Source organism: Paramacrobiotus metropolitanus, unplaced genomic scaffold (assembly GCF_019649055.1).
Source record: "Paramacrobiotus metropolitanus isolate TYO unplaced genomic scaffold, Prichtersi_v1.0 Parri_scaffold0000128, whole genome shotgun sequence".
NCBI classification, from domain to species: Eukaryota; Metazoa; Tardigrada; class Eutardigrada; order Parachela; family Macrobiotidae; genus Paramacrobiotus; species Paramacrobiotus metropolitanus.
In genome coordinates, this window is record NW_026570348.1 from 77,519 (window position 1) to 100,963 (window position 23,445).

The following is a 23,445-nucleotide window of genomic DNA, read 5'->3' on the forward strand; positions in this document are numbered from 1 at the left end:
AAGAGCATGAACAAACAGGCAATCGGTATCGTGTAAGTATAAGTACACGATAAAAAACGTCAGGTGACAGCAGTCAGCACAACAAACTGCGCTTGTACAAAAAAAAGAAAAAGTCCCCAATCGTGCATTTTTTTTGAATGCACTGCTCAACGATCGCTTACGAGAACGGCACCGTCCCGGTGCGCCGTTTCCTTGAATGAAGTTTTCCCCGCTGCCAAGGCGTAATATCGGTTACGAAAATTTGGAAAAACGCTCTCAAGCGCAAACACTACAAGAACAATAGTTCGTCGTTAAAAATGCGTATCGGTTTCGTTAGGTAAAAAAGGAAAGTACTACTCATATTTCGGCTGCTACTTCATGCAGTAGAAAAAGTCGGCGGAAGTTGGGAGATTTTCAACAAACTGCCTGTTTGCCTGGAGCAGTATGGAAGCATCACGACTTATTTCACAAGCGTGCTGCCTTCAGTTAATCGCAGAGTATTTCTCGAAACAACTTTTGCCGCTCGTGACACGGACAGAATCTGCATCGTCTGCCATGGACTATGATTTATCAGAATTTGAACTGGACAACAGCACAATATTCCCCTCTAACTCTTCCGATGATCTGTACGATGCAAACCAAACCGTCTCTTCAGATTTCGGCCCAGTTGACGTGTCTACCAACATTCTTAATGTCCTGGGTATAATTTTTAATGCCGCTGGAACTCTAATGCTCATGTTGTCACCTGAGCTGAGATCGACGACCTTTTCGGTGTACATCACGTTCCTGTTTTTCTATAACGTTATACTCGATGCTATTACGCTCCTGGATGTCCACCTGTCGGACGTTTCAGTACCGTCTGATACATCAGGGAGTCCTGTTTATTGTTTCGTAAATTACTGGGCAGGCCCGATCATGCGCACTATTCCCATGCAGTTGCATTTGTTAATCGCTTTAAACCGTTTATGGGCGTTGGCATTCCCCATGTCGTATGGTCGTTTCCACACGAGAACGCTAGCTTGGACATGCTGCTGGATAACCGTGGGTCTCACGCACATCTTTATGCTCCCGTATATCGTTTTAGATCAATTTATCCTCGTCGCACACTTGAACAGAAGGTGCTTTGATGCCGTTTTAGAAGGGCCATTACGTGGTTATTCGATAGCCCTGCAGATGCTGTTTGCAAATGTCCCTGTTGTGTGCATTATCCTACTATATCCCGTCCTCTACATACTTTATAAGCGCCATAAAAAAAGGAAGCGGGATCTAAGGAAAGCGTTTGATGTGGGATTGAGTGAGCCACCGCAAAATCAGCCGAACAGTCTTCGAACCGTTTTATCAACGCTCGAAAACGCTGTTTACCCTACCACCGATTCACTGAAACAAAAGGTACAGTTTTGGCCTTTCAAAAACCAGAACTTGCTCAATACGCGTAACAGCTGGACAGCATAGAAATACATGTATGATTGTATCGGTACTATTACATGTCGTACTCCCATTGACGATATAGTCACGACAGTCGGTACTGCATAGTTAATAATCAGCATTACGCGTTTGTAGTGTACTATCTCTTCGCAACTGTATCGCAATTTTCTTATCGAAGCAGGACCACACTCCGTACTATCGCATGATACGAGTATATTAATTGTTAGAAGTAATCTGTATGCTTTCCTTCGCTAATTTTTCTTGTATGGCAGGTGTCTTATCGAAAAAGCCAAACGAAATCCAAGCTAAGAATGCGACCTTTCGTCATGCACTCGTTATTGACCTTTTCGACCATTACCTGTTGGTTGCCTCATCTGGTGCATTCGAACTGGGCCTTTTTTGGCACGCCAACAAACTTATGGATAAGTTATAACAACTCGCTGGCTGTTCCTGTGCTACTACAACTGCAACCCGTTCTGGATCCATTATTATTCGCAGTCAGCATCAAGTCGGTTCGGCATGCCTTTGCTGAGGGACTGCTGAGACTGCTCCGGCAGTGTAAACCAAAATAATTAAAAATCATCTGTTAATGCTAGTAATGAAAACTGAAGTGGTGCAATCATGCAGTTGTGATTATATCGCTGCAGAATTTTGGTTTACCACTTTTGACATATTTTGCGCGTGTCTTACGAGTAACGTTTGCAATTTATCGTAATGCTGATTATTTATTAATCTCTATATATATATATAAGACTTACTTCGAAATAGTACTAAGCCTTCGTACTTCTCTAAACGGTCCCGCAGCCGGATGAACTGGGATTTGAATGGCTTTACAGATATACGGCGGTAGCTTAAATATTTTCCTACCGATTAATAAAATTAATAACATTTGACAGCGATCACACACCGGGAGGCTTCTTTGTTACGGGCACCGACGGTGCAATTAAATGGTTTAAGTGGAAAAGATGCACCCGACATGGGTGTATGTTATAGGTAAAATATTGCTGCGTAATTACATGACCATCGAAGCGTTTAAAATACAGCAGCTAATGCTATTAATAGCTGCCCTTTAATTGTTGCCATCACACAATAAGGATCAATGCACTAGTTGCATATGATTCATCATTGTATGCCTATTTTCTATTGTCACGCCCGAGCCACACCCTATTGTTAAATAAAGCTCTAGATCTTTCTTCATTGTTTTTATGCTGATTTAGACTTTCTGTTCCTGATGCTTACTCTTAGAGTATATAAGCAGCAGCCAGAAAATGCGCTCTGTTCATTCGGTCTTTTCATCAGTAAAGAGTTGCCACTAGCTGCTGTTTTGTTGCGAGTATATAGTTGGTTAGTGTCAGTGCCATCTTCCACTATTGCCCACCATTCTGGATAGTTATATAGCCACATTTATACTCGTAACATGTATAAACACCATATTACGACTGCGAGTCAGAAAACTACGGTAGACGCATTCAGTGGCACTTGGAAGTGCTTAGTTTAAATTTTGTTGCAGAACTGATTAACCTGCAGAAGTGAGTTGCCTCCCTATGTAGGCTTTTAACAATATTTGAAGAGCTGCATCGTGTGTCGGTTAGTTATTAAGAAAAAATTATTCTTATCAGGTTTCGCAGCACTTGAAACGGTTTCTTATGATTGCTTTTTCGTATTGTCAACTGGTCAGAGGCCGAATGCACAGGTGAAATTAACGCCCATGACGATATTGAATACGTAAACTTACGAGTATAAAGCAGTTTCAAATCCAATAGTCGAAAAAGAAAGGTAGCCGTAACAACTCCGGATTTGCGTCAGCAACTCATCAAAAAAGGTGAACGACAGACGAAGAGTGAACTGAACAGTGTCTGTGGAGTGTGGACAGCATATCGGTGCAGCATTCTTCTATCCTGTATTACGTCACAAAACTGCTCGTAATGGTTCCAGTTTTCGAGGCAATTACATAGCGTAATTACGTACCCATATATGCGCTATGACAATTAGCTAACATTCATTCTTCGGTTTTACTTGATTGATCCTGCAGATCCCGTGTAACTGATATTCTGTGCTCTTCAAAATGGTTAACAGCATTATACCACAATAAGATCCCGCAGATCCCGTGTAACTGATTCGAAATGGTTAACATCAGTTACAGCATTATACCACAATAATCTCTTTGATTCTCATAATCTATCCGTTTGCGAATATGGCCGCCGCCATAATTACCGGTTACAACTTCAGTTACATTGGCACGAACCAAAATGAAAAGGACAACAACACGACATTTTTCAACTTAAATCACTCCGGCTATCCGGATGGCGACGCTAATACAACCGCTGATGTGTTTAAATGGAACCTCAATTTTTTTCCCGTGGTCCAGGACATTCTAAATGCCCTAAACATCATCTTCAATACTGGGATGCTCTGGTTATTCCTGATGTGGACTGAACTGCGAACCACCTTTTCAGTGTATCTTATGTGTCTGTCCGTCTCCAACATTGTACTCGGTATTGCGGTGACCTTGGGGTATCATATGCCGCAGGATGCAGCGTATTACACATCAGAAGGACGTGTAATTTACTGTATCTTCATGAACTGGGTAGCCTGGATTATGTACGTCATTCCTATGCAAATGCATGTCCTGATCGCTCTAAACCGTCTATGGGCGCTGGGATTTCCCCTATCGTATGCTCGTCTCCACTCGAGAACGGTGGCGTGGACGCTTTGCTTAGTGGGCGTAGGTATCACGCACATCGTAACGTTCCCTTTAATCCTTTTGGATCAGTTTATCTATGTCGAACCGTCCTTGTATGCATGCAATACGGCGGTTGACCAAGTGCCGTTGTTTGGTTATACGATAGCTGTTCAGATGCTCATTGGCAACACCCCTGTCGTGTTTATTGTCTTGCTGTATCCGATCCTGTTTGTACTTTATCAGCGCAGGAAGCGGACACTGAAAAAAACTTTGGATGTGGAACTGAAAGTTCCTCAAAATCAACCGGATGATACTATAACGAATGCGCAAGGCAGTGCTGTGCACGACGCGCCCGATGCAAGAACGCAAAAGGTACGGTATGTACCAAAACGCAGTTATTTCATTAGAAAATGAAAACAATTTTAATTAATGTGTGCTGAGTTGTTTACCGCAACAATTCGTGTACAGGTATTGTATATTACGTTAGTAATGAGAAGTCATTATTATTTACGCGCTATCCTAGCTTTCATTTATTCGAAACTTGTACTAACTATTCGTAAACAGGCATTTCACGATATTTCAATGTGCTGCAGGTGCGCTACCAAGTAAGCGTGACAACGAAACCCCGACTACGAGTGCGACCGTTCACCATGTACACTCTCGTGACCTTTACGACAATTATATGCTGGACACCGGCTCTGGTGTACACGAGCTTAATTTATTTCAAAACGCAAGCAAATCAAACGTCAACCCTAGAATCGTTTATCACTTTTATGCTAGTTGATCTACAGCCGGTGCTGGATCCCATATTATTCGCCATCAGCATCAAGGCGATTCGGAAAACATGTGCTGTAGGATTCGCCAGATGGTTACGGCGGCGTAAAATTCACTATTATGAATAAATATGTTAAATTACCATACCAATTTAAGGAATCAGATTGTTGCGGTACATTTGAAAAGCGAATAAATTCGATTACAGCACACTTGTTTTTGCTGTAAGAAAGCAACTATCCGAGCGACCGCGTGTACCGTGCTTTAGTTCCAAGTTCCAAAAGTCGCAAATTTCCTATCATAATTTTTTAATAGATTCAGCGTTCTGCACGTACTGCCCAAGAAAGGTTTCCTTACACAAAACTCTACCCAAAACGTACACATTTGTGTTCGTCGAAATTTGTTAACTGCGGTAGATTCGACAGATTTATAATACTAAAAAATTTATCAATGACCACAATATGTAAAGAATATACCGATGGGCGGTGGCTAAACACAATGGCGGGCTCGGCCTTTGGTAAGAAGCAAAATTAATAGAACAACTCCGCCTATACAGAAGGAGCAGCGGCTCTCCGACAATATCATTTTCCTAAACACGCTGCTCAACAATCGTTTACGGGACCGACAACGTCCCAGAACACCGTTTCCGTGAATGATGTTGCATCCTGCCAAGGCGTAATGTTGGTTATGAGAATGTGGAAAAAGGCTTTCGGGCGAAAAAACTGCGAGTGCAGTACTATGCCCATGCACGGTGCGTATCGCCTTCGTTAGGTGAAAAGCGAAGTACCTGCTACTCGCATATCAGGTTCTACTCCACTAATGGTAAGGGAAAAAGAAAGCGGAAGTTTGTGTTTATTCTGTTGGCAATTAATTGTTAGAGCATCAAGGTAGCAATATTACATAGATATTCGACTAACGCTGAGCGGTACTTCTTGAACACTTCAAATCGATTGCGCTACTTGTACTTAATTTACTTTTCCTGTAAGCGGTAAGGAACTCCTGTTTGGTGAATTTTGAAATGGAAAACATCACAATGTTTCCTTCGAATTCCACAAACTTGTCGACTGCAGACTTAAATGCAAACGTAACTGCCATTAATTTTCCCGGTGTTTGGTAACAACTGACTTGGCCGCCGACATTCTGAATGCACTGTGCATTCTTTTCAACACTGCCATAATCTTAGCGGACGATCTTTCAGTCTACATAATGTTTTTGTCACTCTCCAACATCATACTCAGTGTTGCCACGTATTTGGGAAACTATCTGGCTCCCGTTCTTTTAAACCCTGCTTAAACAGGAAGTCTACTTTACTGCTTTTTCATGAACTGGGTATTATGGATTATGGCGGTTATTCCCATGCAGCTGCACCTCTTAATCGCTTTAAACCGTTTATAGGATCTTCCATGTCCTATGGTCGTCTGCATACGAGAAGGACAGCCTGGACATCCTGCTTGATGGCCGTTGGCGTCACACACGCCTTTACGCTTCCGTTAATTAGTTTGGATGTGTTTGTCTAACTCTACAGAGCCATACGGCTAGATGGGTGGTGCGGTTCGGCTGCTTCTAAAGAGCCACTGCGTGGTTATTCGACAGCATGACAGATGCTCCTTACAGACGCTCCTGTGGATTGTCATCCTGTATCCCATCGTATTTCTACTTTACAAGCGCCATAAGGAAAGGAAGCGTTACCTGAGAAAAACAGTTAATTTGGAACTGAGGGAGCCGCCGCAAAATCCATCAAGCAGCCCTTGTACCGTGTCAGCAACGCAAGAAAATGTTATTCGAAAGGTCACTGATGCGACGAAGCAAAATGTAGTGAATCTCACCTTAAAATTGACCATCTCAACTGTCTGTAAAAATTGACGACCTGCTTATCAGAGATATCATAGTTTCCATTTTGATGCGTGTCTTTTGACGCTTGTGTGTTTAAAAGAAACCGTTTTTAATAACAGAAATGTTTATGCCTTCAATTCGGTTTCTTAATTTTTTGTATGATAGGTGCCCCATCAAAAAAGCACAAAGAAATCTAGAATGCGAGTACGACCTTTCGTTATGTATACGCTCTTGACTGCTTCGACACTCATCTGTTGGTCACCTGCTCTAGTAGCCTCCAGCCTGACCGTTTTTGACCCGTTAAATGGCTTAGGAATAAGCATCAACCTGTTACTCATAAACATACTACTGCAGCTGCAACCGGTTCTGGACCCATTGTTATTTGCAGTCAGCATCGAGGGGGTTTGAAATGTTTGTGTTGTTGGACTGATCAATTGCAAACTGACCCGACAGTGAACACCTAAATAATTCGAAAAGCTGGCTACAACTTAACAAGGAATGCAGCAGCTACTGCATGATCGCCACCACTTCGCCGATACCGGAGATATTAAACTATGTGCATGCCGCATGCGGCAATTATTGTTACACCGCATATAATAATTATAATAATGTGTTTGAATGTTAATATTAAGCAGCTGACTATTTTGCACAAAGGAGGAGCCGTTTTGCTACTGGCTGATAATCATAAGGTAACACCGTCCAATCTGTGTGTCTAATCTGAATATGAAACAGAATTTTGCGATTGCTTTATTCGTTTAGTTGTTTCGAAAACTGCTCGGTGTACTTACTTCTCTAGCGATTTGTGTTGAAATAGCTCTTACCATGATGCTCCTGGTCCTTATGGAAGCTCTAATTTCGCTGAGCTGCATGGTCCGTAAGTCGTTAGTTATCAACTTCGTTCTCGAGTATTGTTCTGTATTACCAGAGGATGCTGTCACACTGCTGTTGACATTGGGCCTTGCCAGTGTCTTAACACCAGCACGATGATAGTGATCCTGTGGTCGGCGAAACTACGGAGAAGGGACGACGTTTTCGGTATACTTAATGTTTTTGTGCCTGTTGGAGCATTGTTGTGGCTTCGTTGTAATGTGCGCCCCTTATGCAAAGACTGACTTTCAAGTACCGGAAATCAGCCATTTCGATAAAACATTTTGTTTGTGCAGATTCTTCCTCGTAGCACTTATGCGATTTCCTGTTATCATGTTATAGCAGTGCCGACTACGAAAAAATGCTGTGAATCCGGTGGTCAAATAAAAGCCCTGAAGATATCGGTTATGGAAACCTAGAAATGGTTTTACATCCATTAACTAAAAAAAGAAAGACAGCCGTAACAACTCTGGATTTACGTCAACAGAGTCAAAAGGTCAACAACCATCTTCGAGACAATTAACTGGCATTCATTTTTTAATTTGCATTGACATACGAGGTGAAATTAATAAACTACATGTACCTAAACGCCCTGTTCTGCCGCAGCAGGTCATCGCAAGGGCACGTACAGTTCTTTCCATTTACTTTGCTTCAGTGGAACCGTCACACACATTAAAAATTCGAATATGTCACATCGGCAAACCCACAACTTCCGCTTGGTGAAATAATGATTATATTAATCACTAAATTAGCAAATTCTACAAAACTATTCATTCGATTCATTCGATTTCTTTCTTTTAGAACGCGAAAGACCTTTCATTATTGTTCATGCTTCGAGGACGTACGCAACAACTACTTCCAATAATTGATTGAAAACCATACGGGCATACGAGGTAAAACTGGGGATGGCTATTGTACTGTAACGTCCACACACTAGGCGCGAATAGTGAACATCACAGTATTAAAAATGCCGATTGTCTTGGAAGTAACTTCCTTAGTTTTTACGTGCATTAGATGAGGAACAACTTAGTGCGGCATCGTTTTTGAAATTCTTTTAGGCACTTTTTCACTTCTGTAGTTAGCAAATTTCGTTACACCCGTGCGAGGGAATTCAGAAATCACCATTATTTTTATTTGAATTACGAGTATTATTGTATAGCAATGCAGAAAATAGATTCTGTTAAGAAATTCTGGAGCGATCTGTCGTTGGCAGCTGGCTTACATACAAGCGCAAAATCTAATGACAACCAGACCATCGAAACTTTTACAGCTTTAGCAGTTATAGGATATTATGAATTAATGAAATGTTGATGAAAGCATCTTCCAGAGCATATGTATATGCTTGAAATTATAGCGCCGGCAAGTCAGGCATCCCCATTTCGGTATTTAACCCAGAATGCTGGCGGCAGCGCATGCGTTGCAGATGGAAACCGGCGGGCAGACATTGGCGTTGATGGGGACCTGAAAACCGGCGCCGTTCAGCAGGTGCAGGGGAATTCCGCTAATGAGGGAGCCTCCACCCAGGTTGCCAGCTTGTGGCAATAGTTGCGTGTTGGTGTTGCCATTATTCTGGCACTGCGCCTGACCTGCAATACGAAAACCTCAGACGCCTGTGGAGTTGAAAGGTCATCGCACTAACTTACCACATTGCGCCTTCTGTTCGGCGGTACAGGTGGCGCCGGCACCGGTTTGCGGAGGAGACACCGGGAGGTTCGGTGCAGGAACCGGCAGACTAGGAGAGGGCACGGGAACACTCGGGGCAGGAGCAGGAACACTGGGAGCAGGAGCATTTGGAGTCGGAACACCTGGAGCCGGTACACCGGAGACGGGAGCATTCGGAACCGGTACATTTGGAACTGGGGCACTCGGTGCCGGTACGCTTGGAACCGGAGCCGGCGCGTTAGCGACTGGTGCAACCGCCTGACGAGGAAATCGCAGCGCGCTGGTGCTGGCGCAAGCGATGATCAGAATGACAGCAATGGTCTGCATTTTAACAAGAATGGCTGTAAAAGTAATAGCTAGTGGTTGCTAAACCTTGGAGATTTTTTTGGTGATTTTAATGTACTTAATGAAGTAAACGTAGCGCTCTTCAACTTATATATGGTCAGCCAAAACTGCGCGATTTTGCCCCCTGAACTTGGAAAACATTGTTTTGAGTCTCGACAAAATGAATGAGTAAGTGATTTGAATTCATCTGACTGGCAAACAATAGCTCCCACAAAAGTCTTCGCATAAACGTTTGCTGTTGGTGCGGCAGGTACATTGTGCTTGGTTGCGCGCTGCTGAAAAATGTTATGATGGTTGTTGCACAACACCGTGAGGTGAGCCGCAAAACAATTAATATCTTAGAACTGTTGTAACTTTGTTGCGCTACTTAAAATTATTTTTCAAGAACGATCACGTCAGCTAAATGACTCATTAGTGTTTTCTGTATTACACAAATTTTCAGTCGTCTGTACTAAGTAGTGACAGCCGTTCGGTAGCTCTTTTCTGTTAGTGATACAATACTTGTTATTGCAGACAAACAAGCATACTGTTAAACCGGCTACTGACGAACGTACACTTGTTTACGATCATGCAGAAATATTGTAGCAGACAAGCTTATGGTTAGTAGCTTACAATTAGTACAGGTAGCTTACAGTCGTTATCACGGTACGAATTCCCCGTGCTGCTCTGTCGAACTTCATAATAATATCTATATTATGTAAGCGAAAATTAATACGACTGTCCCAAAATCAATCAATTATTTACATGAGAACGAACCATATATACTCGTATTTACAATTTAATACAGTAAACGTTTAACGTACGCAGCAAAATGCTTAATCTCACATATTTTGATCCGTATTTGACATTAAAAACCAACAAAGATACAACTTCACTATCCGTGAATAAGCAATTCGTACAAAAGTCACAAAAAAGGAAAGCCTCCAACATGTGGATGAATCATGGATCCACTGCGGCTAATTCCATCTCGGCAAAAATTATCAAAGTGACAATCGTGTACTTGTACTCACAAACAATAACAAGCTAACAAAAAAGTAAAAAATAAACTTCGCCTGTACAGAAAGCCGTAACAGATCAAGAACCATTCGTTTCTCCCAACGTCCAAAACTCTTCCACAGCCGCCTATCGGCCCGCATCGTTCCCGAACATGGTGCGCATGAATGTCGCCTTCTCCGCTGCCAAGTCGTGCAGAGCGTCCTGTCGGCCACAGAACTGCGAAAAAGTCCGCACAGTGTTGTTGTGCCGTTTCCATTGCTGTTCCAAGAAGCCGTACGTGTCGTCCGGGAGGTACCAAGTTCCGTCGCCCATTTCCCAATCTTCGCAATTGTATCGCATTCTACAACACCCAGACAACGAAATTTCAGTTTTCCTGCACATGTATTAACACTGCCAATTAACACTACACTACACTGCCAATTTCTGCACTGATTTTATAGAACTAATCATTTTAATACAGCGAAATTTCAGCTTTTCTGCGCAGGTACATATCCACATTAGGTATACAGCCTACACTGCCAATTTCCGCACTGACTTTTTAGAACTAATCTTTAAATTTTTTAGACTAAAGCATCAATTAAAAACAAATTACGACAGAATTTACCACATTTTCTATACAAGGCAATCAAATGTTCAAGCATTATATAATAGTAACTTTATTCAGTGAACGCACAAAAGGCTGCGCCTGCTGAGACAACATCTATGTTTTACTGTTAAAACTAAATAAACTGCAATGGAATTTACCTCTGCAGGGTGTTCCATTCGTGAGCATACAGCATGCCCATGATGTTGGCGGGGCAGTCACCGATGCGACGAATAATCTCGTTCTCCGGATACTCTTCATCGTGACTACAAATGCAATGTTTACATACAGAGCAGCATGCCTGTCAATGTGAAAGCTGACACAGCAAACCGACACCTACTCCAATCCGAAGCCCTCGAAGCGAATCAGATACGTCTGCACCCACTGATCCTTGGGGATATCCTTCAGTTGGCGATTGGGTCCGAACAGCGTCGCAGGTACCGCCACTCGATAACAACAGTGGATCTGCCGAGAAACGTTTATCGATAAATGCATCAACTTTCAACGAAACCTCAACAGTCAAAATTTCGCAATATCCCCCATATGAATTTACAGTCAACAAATCTTTTCAAAATGCGACAAAGACTCAAAACATTGCTGCAGCAGCTGAAATTAACTAGTTTGTGTCAGGTTTCAGTTGCAACTGTAGCTGAAATCGACTTACAGTGCCACTGAAATACAATCCTTTAGACATCACCAGGACAGCCTCCCCTGCAACAACAAAGAACAAATCAGAAAACGAAAACAGAAGGAGCTAGCGTTCCACTGCGGGTCTGTATCTGTGCAATACTTAGTTCTGATTACTGAGCGAATAACGTTATCCCACAGATAGAGTTCTCGTCAAACCTAAAGACAGCCCTTGAATTATGTCTGATTTCTGATCTCTAATGTAAGCTTTGCAAATACTACAGCTGATTAGTTCTACAGTCCCAGCAATGAAGAAAACAGAAAACAAACAGTACACTGGCGAAGAATGGATCCACAGCGGTCGCAATATCCAGCGAGAGCAGTAGTCGTGCTTAACTGTAGTTCACCATTTGCGATTTACTGTAAGCAGCAAACCAGCAACATACCTACGGCGAACTTCATTTCACGACGAAATCGTCCGCTGCGATGGTCCCGATTCAGCAGTTCCTGGACAGTGGACTGCACAAATTCCATGCGACTCTCCCATGGTTTTGCGATACTCGGAGGGATACGGACACAACGCTGTTTCTTGCATTCCGTGAACTTCTTGGTGGCAACAGGTCCCCACGGTGGCATTGTCGAACAGCTGTTCTTACGGAGTGTTAATGCTTCACAATACAAAAAATAAGATAATAACTCCCAATTATAAAACGAAAGAACACCGCCACAAAACAAAATGTGCGACTAGTTCTTCACCGATGGAAATTACGAACCAAGACCCAAAGAGTCAAGACAAACAAGAAACAGACGAAAAATTTTGTGAATGAGCGCCAAAATCACCAGCGCAGCACCGATCGATTAAAACTGTCTCGCTGACAAGAGACAAGTGAGTAATTCAAGTTTGAGCGTGTTCAGTAGGTTGTTTAACATAACGATGAGTCACTCGCTCAAACCAGCCCAACCACAGTACGTACGTAAGTGTCGTACATTTAAAAGGTTCATTCATTTATTTAATTGGCGGTATACAAAGTCACAATTTTCTATCATAATAAAATGTATAAACATAATTATACTAATTCCACAGCCTCAGCCGACAGCAGAAATAGGCGGCCTAATGATACAAAACATCTCATCTAAATTAGCCGAAGCTGGTGCTGTTCCCATGACCGAGGCCGCATTCCCGTGTGAATTTCAATGCTGAACCGCTGGCGCAGATACTCAATCGCCCGTATCTCGCCCGTTTCTCGGCGTATCATCTGCCCGAGTTCGGTTATTATTATTATTATTATTATCTTCCTGGAGCAGACAACCCATTCAGGGGACTTAACAATGACATCGCAGGTGTTAAAATGACATTGCTCTGTCTGGTCGAAAACATAAACTGAAAAAAAATCGAACAAAACAAAAAGACAGAAAAACCACTTATCCAGCTAAAGTGCTAAAGTCCATCACCTTGAGAGCAAACTTAAAAAACCCAACACTTTCCGAATTCAGGATTTCCGCGTTAACTTTCCGCACATGCTCGAACAGTTGTTTCAGCCGCATAGCAAAAGTGGACTCTCCCATTTTTTTCTTCACTTTTGTATCGACACGGCTAGCGATCCGCAGGTTGTAGTGTTGTCGTAAATCTCGGAAGTTTACAAGTCGGGACAGATAATCTGGCACGGGAAATTTGTCTTTGTTCCAGATCTTGAAAAGCCACACCGCTTCGCTCTGCTTCCATCGATGGAGGATGGGAGTGACTCCAAACTCCTGGTACAAGGTCCGCTTGAAAGGGCCTTTGTATCCATTCATGGCCAGTAGTGCTTTGCGTTGTAGCCTAGCCAGCCCTTCCTTCAGTGCCACAGACGCCGGCGCCCACACAGTCGAACAATAGTCCAAATGTGACTGGACGCAGGCGTGGTAAAGGCTCCGAAGTTGAGACCGACCTAGCCCTTCCCTTGCCCGATTAATCATGGATATCCCGTAGTTTGCATTCTTTTCAACTCTCGCGAAGTGCTTGCTCCATTTTAGGTGCTGATCAATGTCGATTCCGAGGTAGCGTACGCACTTTTCCACTTCCAGCTTCTGGTCATTAAGTTTCACTGACGGTATAGATTTATCTCTGTGCTGCTCTGAACAAACATACATTAACTTGCATTTCCGTTCATTCAGACACAAAGAATTTTCGTTGAACCAGGAAGTTATTTGACCAAGCGCATGGTCAATTTTCTCCCTGGCGGCGGCTTTCGTCTTGTCAGTAGCATAGGCAATTGACAAGACGAAAGCCGCCGCCGGTGACCATGCGGGAGGCGTCTGGTCCCAGAGGTCCGAGTGTTTCGACGCCTGTTGCACGGAACATGTAGCCCGGTGTGATGTGTGAACATGTAGTCCGGTTTAGAAGGTTTATACAGTCATACTTTAATACTTTTCGTAGTTAAAATTGTCTAAATTTACGGGTTATAAAATAATGCGAATTGCAACAAGCGTATACCATGTTTCAAAATTTTTTGTCACTTTTTTTATTTTAACGAAATGGCTACGCGCGAGAGCCTCCCGCGCTATGAGTTTTGGCTACGCGCGAGAGTATCTCGCGCTATGAGTATTGACTACGCGCGAGAGTTTTTTTCCCGCACAAAACAAACTACCAAAAAACAGTTTAAATCAGTGTGTTTATCACCACATGGCAACCAATAGGTCACCTTTTAGTGCACGAATTACAAAATCTGACCGTACCGGCATTTTACATTTTCTGATATTTTAAGTATACTCAACTATCAGCCGTTATGGCGTCAGAACTTAAAGTGGGAAATCGTTATGAATCTTACGCGGAGGTTTTGAGAGCGGTGGAGCATTGGAGCCAGCGAGCACACCAAGTGTTTATAAATCCCGGCGGCAATGCGAAAACGTCAAAGACGCATCCGCTTCACGACACGTTCCCCTACAGCTCAGTGAAGCTGGTCTGCAAAAAAGCTGGCGCTTACCGCCCACACCGGCGGAATTCCCCTACTTATTTGTGCATTCCACGCAATAAAGACATGGAAATTCCAGATCGCAAAAGAACAGTTGAATGTCACGGAGAAGCAAGGTCTGCTGACGGCTTTCCGTGGTTTACTGTACGCGCCACAAGAAGGCATGTTCCAAGAACGGGAAGCCATATTTCTGCAGAGTTGCACCGACAGGCTGCGAAGTTACTGCGAAAAGAATTGGGCGAAGGATTCGGCGATGTGGTGCATGGCAAAGCGGCGTGAGCTGAGAACGTTTGGCAACAACACCACAAATCGAATAGAAAGGTTTTTCCTTACTGTGAAAACAGCGCTGCGCGGGTCGGGACGATCGATTGCCAAACGTTTTCATCTAACGATATCGGCATGCCGCGGCGGAAGTCGGCCGGGATACCCCACAGTCCGCCGCGTCCAGGAGAAACGCCCGCTATGCGTGCGGTTCGGATACTTGCTACCCATGTGGAAGGTCAGAATGAAGTCGCATACCGATTCGGTGAAGAATTAGTGGTGCTTCGAGAGGATATCAACAATCTGAAAACAAGTGGCTCGGATTTGGAGCTGAGACTCCTTAACGCAGGAGTCTATCTGCTGCGCATTGCGTTTCCCCAGAAAGGAGGGTTAGAACTTCCTGCAGAGTTGCCTCTGTGCCAAGAGAACGACCAGTGCTTCGCAAGGCCACGTTTCCACATGCGGATGCATGGAGTAAGCATTGTGCAGCCCATGTTTAACGGCGTAAACCACTACGTTTGCGCGCTGTACAACTGTGACATCCCTGGTCTCGCCCGGATCTATTGTTCGACGGGTCGACTGCCCACAGACTGGCTGAAACTGCAGTTACACTTCCTGTTTGCCCATCCAGACAGCAAGGGCCAGGTCAGCATCGAGTACATCCCGGTCTATGGACAATCCCCTGGAGGAAATAACTGCCTAATATATTCGTTTGCCTTTGCGTATGACCTGTTACTGGGCAAGCAGATTCAAAACGCCAACTACGCCCGGGAGGACGAACTGCGCCACTGGTTTTTAACCATCATTGAAACCGGCACATTGCCGCCTCCTCCAAGATCGCAGGGCCGTAATCCTCGAACGAAAACCACGGTGAAAGATCATAATTGCTGCACAGTGACAGCAGCATATACGGTGGAAATACGCCGGCGGTTGCATCTGCCCAGTGGATACAGAACAGTTTCGCTGTGAAAATTGCTCACATACTGAATGATACAGTAACTGTTCTGTTTCTAACTTCACCACCTTAAGAAATGATAAATTTGACGTACCTGGACGTGTCTTCGAAAAATCATACGAAAAACTGTACAATTCCCAGTTTGTCCCATAAATTGGCGGTCGAAAATATTCCGTAAGATATTCTCGCGCGGTTTTTTCTCTTCAACGTTTTGTTCGTAATTTTCTTGTGCGGGAAAAACTCGCGCGTAGTCAATACTCATAGCGCGAGATACTCTCGCGCGTAGCCAAAACTCATAGCGCGAGAGTATTCTCGCGCGTAGACATGACCTTATTTTAAATTTAATCTGCGTACAGATAAGCGCATTTACCGTTTACAGTAAGAAGCATAAGATTAAATTTTAGTACCCTTTTTATTAGTCACAGAATAGCCGATGGTTTAGTAATTAATAATAATTTTATGTTAATGGGCGAACACTGCTGAGAGCGGCCCGCTCCACTTCCCATCTGGTTTTCAGCTTTTCCATAAAAGGCGTCACCGCTACCAAGCTCAACACTAGGATACACAACATGTACAAAATCACCACCACCAGCTTAAGGAAAGCAGCAAATTGCCTCCAGATTTCTCGGTGGATATGGATGATTTCCGGTCCGGACGTGGGCAGTAGCGACAACGGTTTACTGGGCACCCCGGCATTGCAGGAAAGGACATTCATTACGCGGCTCGCTGCGGCGACAATCTTCGGCGGACTGGAGGTGCGTGACTGCAGGAATGCGATGATGTACGTGAAGAACAATAATATGGTGACCAGGAGCATCGTGTCAGTGATGAAAATTCCTGGAGAAATAGATTATTCATAATAATTATTCAAAATAAAGCTAGTAAAGTAAAGTAAAGTAACAGTAACAGTAACAATAAAGTAAAATAAATTAAAGTAGAATCAGTATTACTCTCAAAACTTTAAATTACAGTAAAGGAAGTTAAATTAGCTGTTTTTTGAAACAGTTAATTCTAATTAATTATGAGGTACATAATTTATTTACCAAAAAGTGGCGTTTTTGAGCTAGGCGGCATCATAAAACTTAGATAAAAATGCAGTCCAGCGAAAAAAATAATCTCCATAACGCCCATAATCATGCTGATCCGCACATCCGTCATACAGGCAAACAGCAAACCCGAAGCGACCGCCATAACGATGGACGCCAGCGCGATAGTGTAGAGAAACTGACAAGGTCGGTGCTCGAAGTACAGCCGAATCCACGGCAGTTCCTTCCCGTACTTCCGGCGCAAATCATCCATATTCTCCGGCACCATAAACTGGCCGCCTTTGACCAGACGCCACTGATGACCTTCCATGTAGGAGCGAACGTAGACGGCGTTGGTATGGAAGTACAGGCGCACTTCGTGGTCATTAATTAATGGCGATCCTAGGCAGCGTAATTATTAAATGCGATTTACTAATTCATTCCGTATTATCCTGTTGTAGTATTTCTAGGTGCAATTACCGAACACGAGGTCACATTCCATGGCGGTAAATGGCCAGTAGCGTGTGTCGACGAAGCATGGCGCCTTCAGTGTGGCTCGCGGATACCACAACACTTTTCCGGTATTGTACACCATCGCGACGGCTGGTGCAAAGGCATTGGATTCCTTAGCATTCCAGCTGGAATTACAAGGAAGCGGCTTTTCGTCATTCGATACATCGTTCATTTTAACCGGCTTCCGGGATCCAATACAACGCATTTAATTTCAGTTATGTGTGTTTGCTTCCAGTAGGAAGGAATTATTCTATGCTCGTATCCTGTCTAGTAGCTAGAACGCGATCGAATATATATGCATACGGCATGCAAGAATCAAGTTAATTGCTCCAAAATCTGTTAATGGCTTCAGGTACCTGTTAAGCAGATAAATATTCGGATGGTAGATTTCGCCATCGCTAACGGGAATGACGGTGAGATTGGAGAATTTCGCCGCATCCCATTGTAATCGTGGATCATACCATTTGAAGCCCATTTCGGCATTTATGGTGATATAACCCTGGTATTCACTCTGAAAATTTGCCCAACGGCCCAAAAGAACATTTAAAGTTCTCTGCAAATTTGACTGTACCTATCGTCAAAGTAAGTAATCAGAATTAAGCAATCTATGACAATACGCACTTTTATGTTTAATATTAACAGAAAATGCCTACCCTAGCATCGCACATGCGATTCTATGCTTCGCCTGGACACGCAAGAATAATAATTACGAAACTTTACATAAGCATTAATGTTCTTACTGTCGAGAATCAGCAATAACTTTCTTTTTCCTGATAAAGTTAGCGATTTTAGTAAATATTTTCATGTAACTACAATACTCGTACTGTGGTTGCATGCCGACTCACCACATCCATAATTCCCCGTAAACTGATGGACATGGACACGTTGATGGACTGTCCATCGGCCAATCGCGGTCCAGTACGTTTGTCATAAATAGAGTTATGAATAACCAACAAGCGCAGTAACTTTTCGTTCTCACTTCGGTCTTCGCCCACGAGGAATGCCCCGTACACGGGCGCTGCTGACATAGTCACTTCTTCTTCCGCCGAATCCACCATTTCTCCATCCATTTCCACATCTTCATGGTCGGCATCAACGTCACTGCCTTCTGAACAACATTAAGCAAACCATGCAGGGTAATATGATTAAATGTTAAAGTGCTGGAAATACCGGGTAAATTTCGGATAACTAATGAGGACGTACCTGTAAAGCTATAATATTCTGTCTAGTTTTACAGGTACGTCCTCATTAGTTATCCGAAATTTACTCGGTATTTCCAGCATTTTATCATTTAATCATATTAAACTATAAGCACTTACAATTATGTTATATAATAACTGTTACAAATTTACAGCAGTACGGGTACAATAAATTTTCCCAGCTTACAGTTAACATTAGTTTTAATAACGGCACTACAATTTGACACATACATTTCACAGCAATCACAATTACTCGTACATGATTTTTAAACGTGGTCATTGCGGTTGAAAATGGAATTAGAGTACAAAAGCGTAACGTTTTACTAAACCAAAATACAATAGTTGCGTCTTTATAATAATAGTTACCCGAAGAAGGAAGTAAGGAAGCTCGAATGGATGCTAACCAAAAGGCAGCAATGTACAAGACAAAATAATTTCCGAATCCACGCTTTTGCAGCTGCATTCCTGTGCGTTTTCACAGCTGCACCGTGAACGTTAACAATTAGGAAGTAGTTTCTGATTTGTATTCTGTGAAATGCTTTAATCGGAGAAAAAACAGTATGAAATACTATTTATACGCGTTCTATATCTTCCTTTCTTAACACTGCGACTTTTAAAGACAAGCAATCATAGCTGCCTGTACAAAGGTCACCACTGAGTGATACGCATCTGCCGTCGCAAGTATCTACAGGACGCTTCTATTATACACGGTGAAGACGGCAGCTAATAAGTAGGTATCACAAACTCACGTGTATTATGATTTATAAAACTTGTTGTCTAAGCCTCGTAATTCTGTAAGTCGTATGCTTATATAGATATTATGCAATAGTTATCAAGATTTGCGCACGTAGAAGACGAAGCACACATTAGCACACTTTCTTATATTTTTTGTACTCGCATCCACAATGTGTCCCAAAATTTAAAATTAACACACACGTCAGATTTTTCCAGTTGGTATATTAATGGCTCAAAATGAGCACAAAAACGATGTTGGTAAAAACAACTTCTGGGTTGAGCTCACAATTAACAATACCTAGGCGTTAACAATGCATCTGCAAAAAAACAATACATCAACTTTATAGTGGCTGAGCCAAAATTACAGTTTGCTTATTTAATTTATTCAGTTGTACGTCAAACCAATAAGAAATGCACAGGAAATGGTATACAATAACAAAACTACAACGCGCAATTGTGCTGCCACATCCGTCCATGTCGTTTTACATTCCGGACGCTGGTGGAGCGTGGGACCGTCCGTTAGCAAGAGTTGCCCACTGGCTCGTGGACGTTCCCGCCTGAAGAGTTTCCCGGGAAATTGTCGTAGGCAAAGCGAAAGCACAGCAATACAACGCGGCACGGACGCGTAACTCTGGGCCAATCGATCCAGCAACGAAGTGAATATCAAAATCGTTAAAATCACAACCGGTATCCCGGAGGTCAGGTATGCTGAAAAGTTTAACCAAAGGTCACCAAGTTATCATTACTTTATACGTGCCTATACATATTTAGGCTTTTTTATATTTTTTGTATATCTTTACTTACACTGCACATTAAGTAAATCTATACTTTTTTAAATTTTTCGGCACACAAGAACTGTTTTTGGTGTCCCACTAGAAAGCGCTAGACACGAACCAATTTTGGGGAGATAACGAGCCGGCGGTATGATCATCCACATGGTCGCTCCCAGCGCCATGGCCGTCACCAACTGCAAGACTGCCATGAGATGCCGCACATTAGCGTCATCCGTGCAAAGTAAAAACAGCGCGGTGATCAACAGCACATGTGGCGCCATAAAGCAGGAGCGCAGAAACACGGAGGGTACGCGGGTAAAGGTCAAGTAGAAGCGGATAGTGTCGTAGTTATCCAGGATGTAACTTGTCGTGCGCTCCACGGAAGTATCACTGATGTACCATTCTCGCCGGCTGCTTGTGGCGCTGACTCCCGTTCCCGTCTCGAAATCCACCGTTTTCGAATCGGGATAGATTTGGAATGTGGAGCTGTCACGGGATGCGTGGCCTGCAGTTAAGTAAGTATAAGAAAGATGATAGATCTGTGCACATTCTCATGGTTAACATCAATTTTAAGTACTGATTATGAGATACAACATTTTATGATTGTGGTTTCATTAGTCCGTACCAAAGATAAAAACACAGATGTGGCTGTCAAATGGCCATTTGGACATATCCATCGAGCAGGGCACATCCAGGGAGGATGGCGGTAGCCAAATTAATTCGCCGTGAAAGTATCCGATGACCAATGACGGAGCAAACACATAAGTATCGCGCGCTTTATATCTACGTCACACACAATCTTCGTACAGGTTAGATATTTCGATATGATCATAAGTACATTTTACGGATTTTGATTGCACACAGATAAAATTAAAGTACAATGCGTACGTGACCTCAAGCATAATAAAATACTGTTTTATGAGAAATAGTTAAAAAAAAGTGATGCATAAGTATAATGGATGACCGCGTCCGTGCAAGAGCAATGTCGGTATGACCGTACTGTATACGACTAACCGGTTGAAAAGCTGCACTTCCGGTATGTACACATCCTGATCGCTGAAAGGCAGGCTGGATAAATTGGCATGTTGATCAGGAAACCATGTCAGCCGGCCATCGTACCACTCCAGCTTCATCCATGCACTGACCGTTACACGCTGTTTGTTGCAATCCTATATAATGTCCGCGTTTTCACAATATCCAAAATTGTCAATACGACTGTACCGTCTATACGAGTTTGCTTATAAACGTCTTTGTATACACTATAGCGTCAAATGAAAGCCTACATTCCTTTTTCTCTCTAGCTGGCTTATGTTTACTGGTCGATATTTACTTTTACATTGGTCATAACGGTGTGCGTTAATCCAACAATCAGAACTTACAACTTCCTGTATGCCGGTGAGAATCATTCCCATTTTAAGCATAAAAATCTGCGTGTTGTTGGCGTTGGGCATAACTGGTTTGTCATAGCGAATTAGCAGCTGCTCCCGTAATCGCTTCTCGGCCACAGACCTTTCGCGGCCTTTGAAAATAGTTCCGGTGACACCATCTGGCAAGAAAGTTAACTTATCGTTTTATGTACTGAACGTCTGTGTCCATAGTACGCAGAATTTTTCCATAAATCCCAGTTTAATTAAGTACATTTTTCCACATAAATGCGTAGATATGACGTCTCTATTAATCGAGCTGTAATCGGAGCTTGAGATTATAACTATTTATATAACATATTTTGTTTGTGCAAGAATACGATTCCTAAAACCTGGCAGCATTTTATGGGGAAGGGAAATCGTGAATCGTTGTTTCGACGATTAACATTGTTTCCATACCGAAACATTAAGCCGGTATTAAACCGAACATTAAATAAAACAGAAACAGCACGAGGCTTACCGTTTGCTGGACTGGTACTTTGTTTGCAACTTCCCTTGACGCTCCAGCATATGAGTATTAGTGCGATGGATAACGGAAACTGTTTCTCCAAAACTTCCATTGCCTTAGCATAGAATTTCTGGATTCCTGATGGCGCGCGAGTTGAACTGAGTCTACCTTATGATATTTTTATGAGCACTCCATGATCAGTTATCAGTAATATAGAAAGGTGAATCACAATATGACATAGAAATAAAGTGGAGAATTATGGAGATTCTTTCCACGCTCTTAGTACAGAAGATGGAAATCCCGAACTCTAAGCCGGGCACATAGTTTTTGAAGAAGCTGCACGCAGCACTTACTGCACTTTGCGGCAAGAACGGATGTAGTACAGTACTGTTTGCAACTGCGTGGAAAGAAAGGCAAAGAGTCAAGAATTGGTTAAGTATTATTATAATATTATCGTTTTAGCACATACAGATATATTACACTAAAAAAAGATCGAATAATGCTGCCGAGGTTTTCAGTTCGATACATGCGTCAAAACACTTTTTAGTACTGGTACGTCCTATGCTATATTTATAGAGCTAATAGAAGTACTTCTATAGATATTCCCACATGTGCAGAATACGTTCAGCGCAAAATATGCGTATTTTGCTGGTCGAGTGTCTTAGAATGAAAATTAGATCACGAATGGCGATAGCAATCTTACATCGACACCGCAAAGTCCTTTCTTCGCCTTTTATCGATAACAAACAGTCACTATCAATTAAGGATAAAATCTGATTATTTGCAAATTCAATGGAGCTTTGCCGGTTATACGAGGGCAATATTACATGTACACACCCATTTTTCCGCTAGGTGGAAATTTGCAATGGAAGTGCGTTAGATGTTCTCGGTAGGTTAGGGATTCGTATTTTGGCCCCAAATTAATTGGACGCAAATTACAAACTTAAATCAAATAAAGTAATTATTCTACTAAAGTAATTTTAAAGTAGGTTTAAAATTAATTTAATCCAGCCACAACCATAATCTTTTATCAGCATTGTAAATAATAATACATAATTGTATTTTACAAATAAGTAAAATTAGTTCGATACGTATGCAGCTATTATGTAAACAGTAAAACTGTTCATTTCAGTATTTAAAAAAAGGAAAAGGTACGCATGTCGTGACTCCGTCACAGTTGTTTGTAGTGTTGCAGGTATTTACACGGCAGTAAATTGCTAGATTTCTTTTGAATGGTAAACATAACATTATTTACATTAGTTTGCACCGAGCGCGAAGCGCGAGGTGCTGCAATAAGTCTTCGTCAAGAGCATCAAATTTGTCTGACGCCACGAAGAGCGTACGTCACGCTTTTCCAATTCCACAATCCCAATACCATTCCCCAGTGGTA

General features: G+C 42.6%; 4 protein-coding genes across 5 annotated transcripts; all 4 read right to left on the bottom strand.

The window, feature by feature from the left end:
- Positions 1–8,772: 8,772 nt before the first annotated feature.
- LOC129598768 (uncharacterized) lies at positions 8,773–9,590 on the bottom strand. The gene is made up of 2 exons (XM_055496823.1): positions 9,202–9,590; positions 8,773–9,144 (listed from the first exon to the last, which is right to left on the bottom strand). Exons 1-2 carry the CDS (start codon positions 9,545–9,547, stop codon positions 8,945–8,947), a joined length of 546 nt encoding a protein of 181 aa, XP_055352798.1. The 5' UTR covers positions 9,548–9,590; the 3' UTR covers positions 8,773–8,944.
- A 745-nt stretch (positions 9,591–10,335) lies between these two features.
- Positions 10,336–12,619, bottom strand: LOC129598747 (uncharacterized). Its single transcript, XM_055496785.1, has 5 exons — positions 12,218–12,619; positions 11,809–11,855; positions 11,485–11,609; positions 11,306–11,410; positions 10,336–10,901 (listed from the first exon to the last, which is right to left on the bottom strand). Exons 1-5 carry the CDS (start codon positions 12,405–12,407, stop codon positions 10,688–10,690), a joined length of 681 nt encoding a protein of 226 aa, XP_055352760.1. The 5' UTR covers positions 12,408–12,619; the 3' UTR covers positions 10,336–10,687.
- A 3,742-nt stretch (positions 12,620–16,361) lies between these two features.
- On the bottom strand, positions 16,362–19,245 carry LOC129598743 (acetylcholine receptor subunit delta-like). Of its 2 annotated transcripts, XM_055496781.1 has the most exons (7): positions 19,042–19,245; positions 18,455–18,584; positions 18,322–18,391; positions 17,833–17,987; positions 17,444–17,601; positions 16,982–17,365; positions 16,362–16,775 (listed from the first exon to the last, which is right to left on the bottom strand). In XM_055496781.1, exons 1-7 carry the CDS (start codon positions 19,136–19,138, stop codon positions 16,396–16,398), a joined length of 1,374 nt encoding a protein of 457 aa, XP_055352756.1. In that variant the 5' UTR covers positions 19,139–19,245; the 3' UTR covers positions 16,362–16,395. The 2 variants fall into 2 exon arrangements, with proteins under 2 accessions (XP_055352756.1, XP_055352755.1); XM_055496780.1 differs by having other exon boundaries at positions 18,322–18,584; positions 19,042–19,244.
- A 368-nt stretch (positions 19,246–19,613) lies between these two features.
- On the bottom strand, positions 19,614–22,661 carry LOC129598742 (acetylcholine receptor subunit beta-like 2). The gene is made up of 6 exons (XM_055496778.1): positions 22,068–22,661; positions 21,563–21,729; positions 21,198–21,352; positions 20,809–20,966; positions 20,305–20,688; positions 19,614–20,118 (listed from the first exon to the last, which is right to left on the bottom strand). The coding sequence occupies exons 1-6, from the start codon at positions 22,165–22,167 to the stop codon at positions 19,796–19,798; spliced, it is 1,287 nt and encodes a 428-aa protein (XP_055352753.1). The 5' UTR covers positions 22,168–22,661; the 3' UTR covers positions 19,614–19,795.
- Positions 22,662–23,445: the final 784 nt, after the last annotated feature.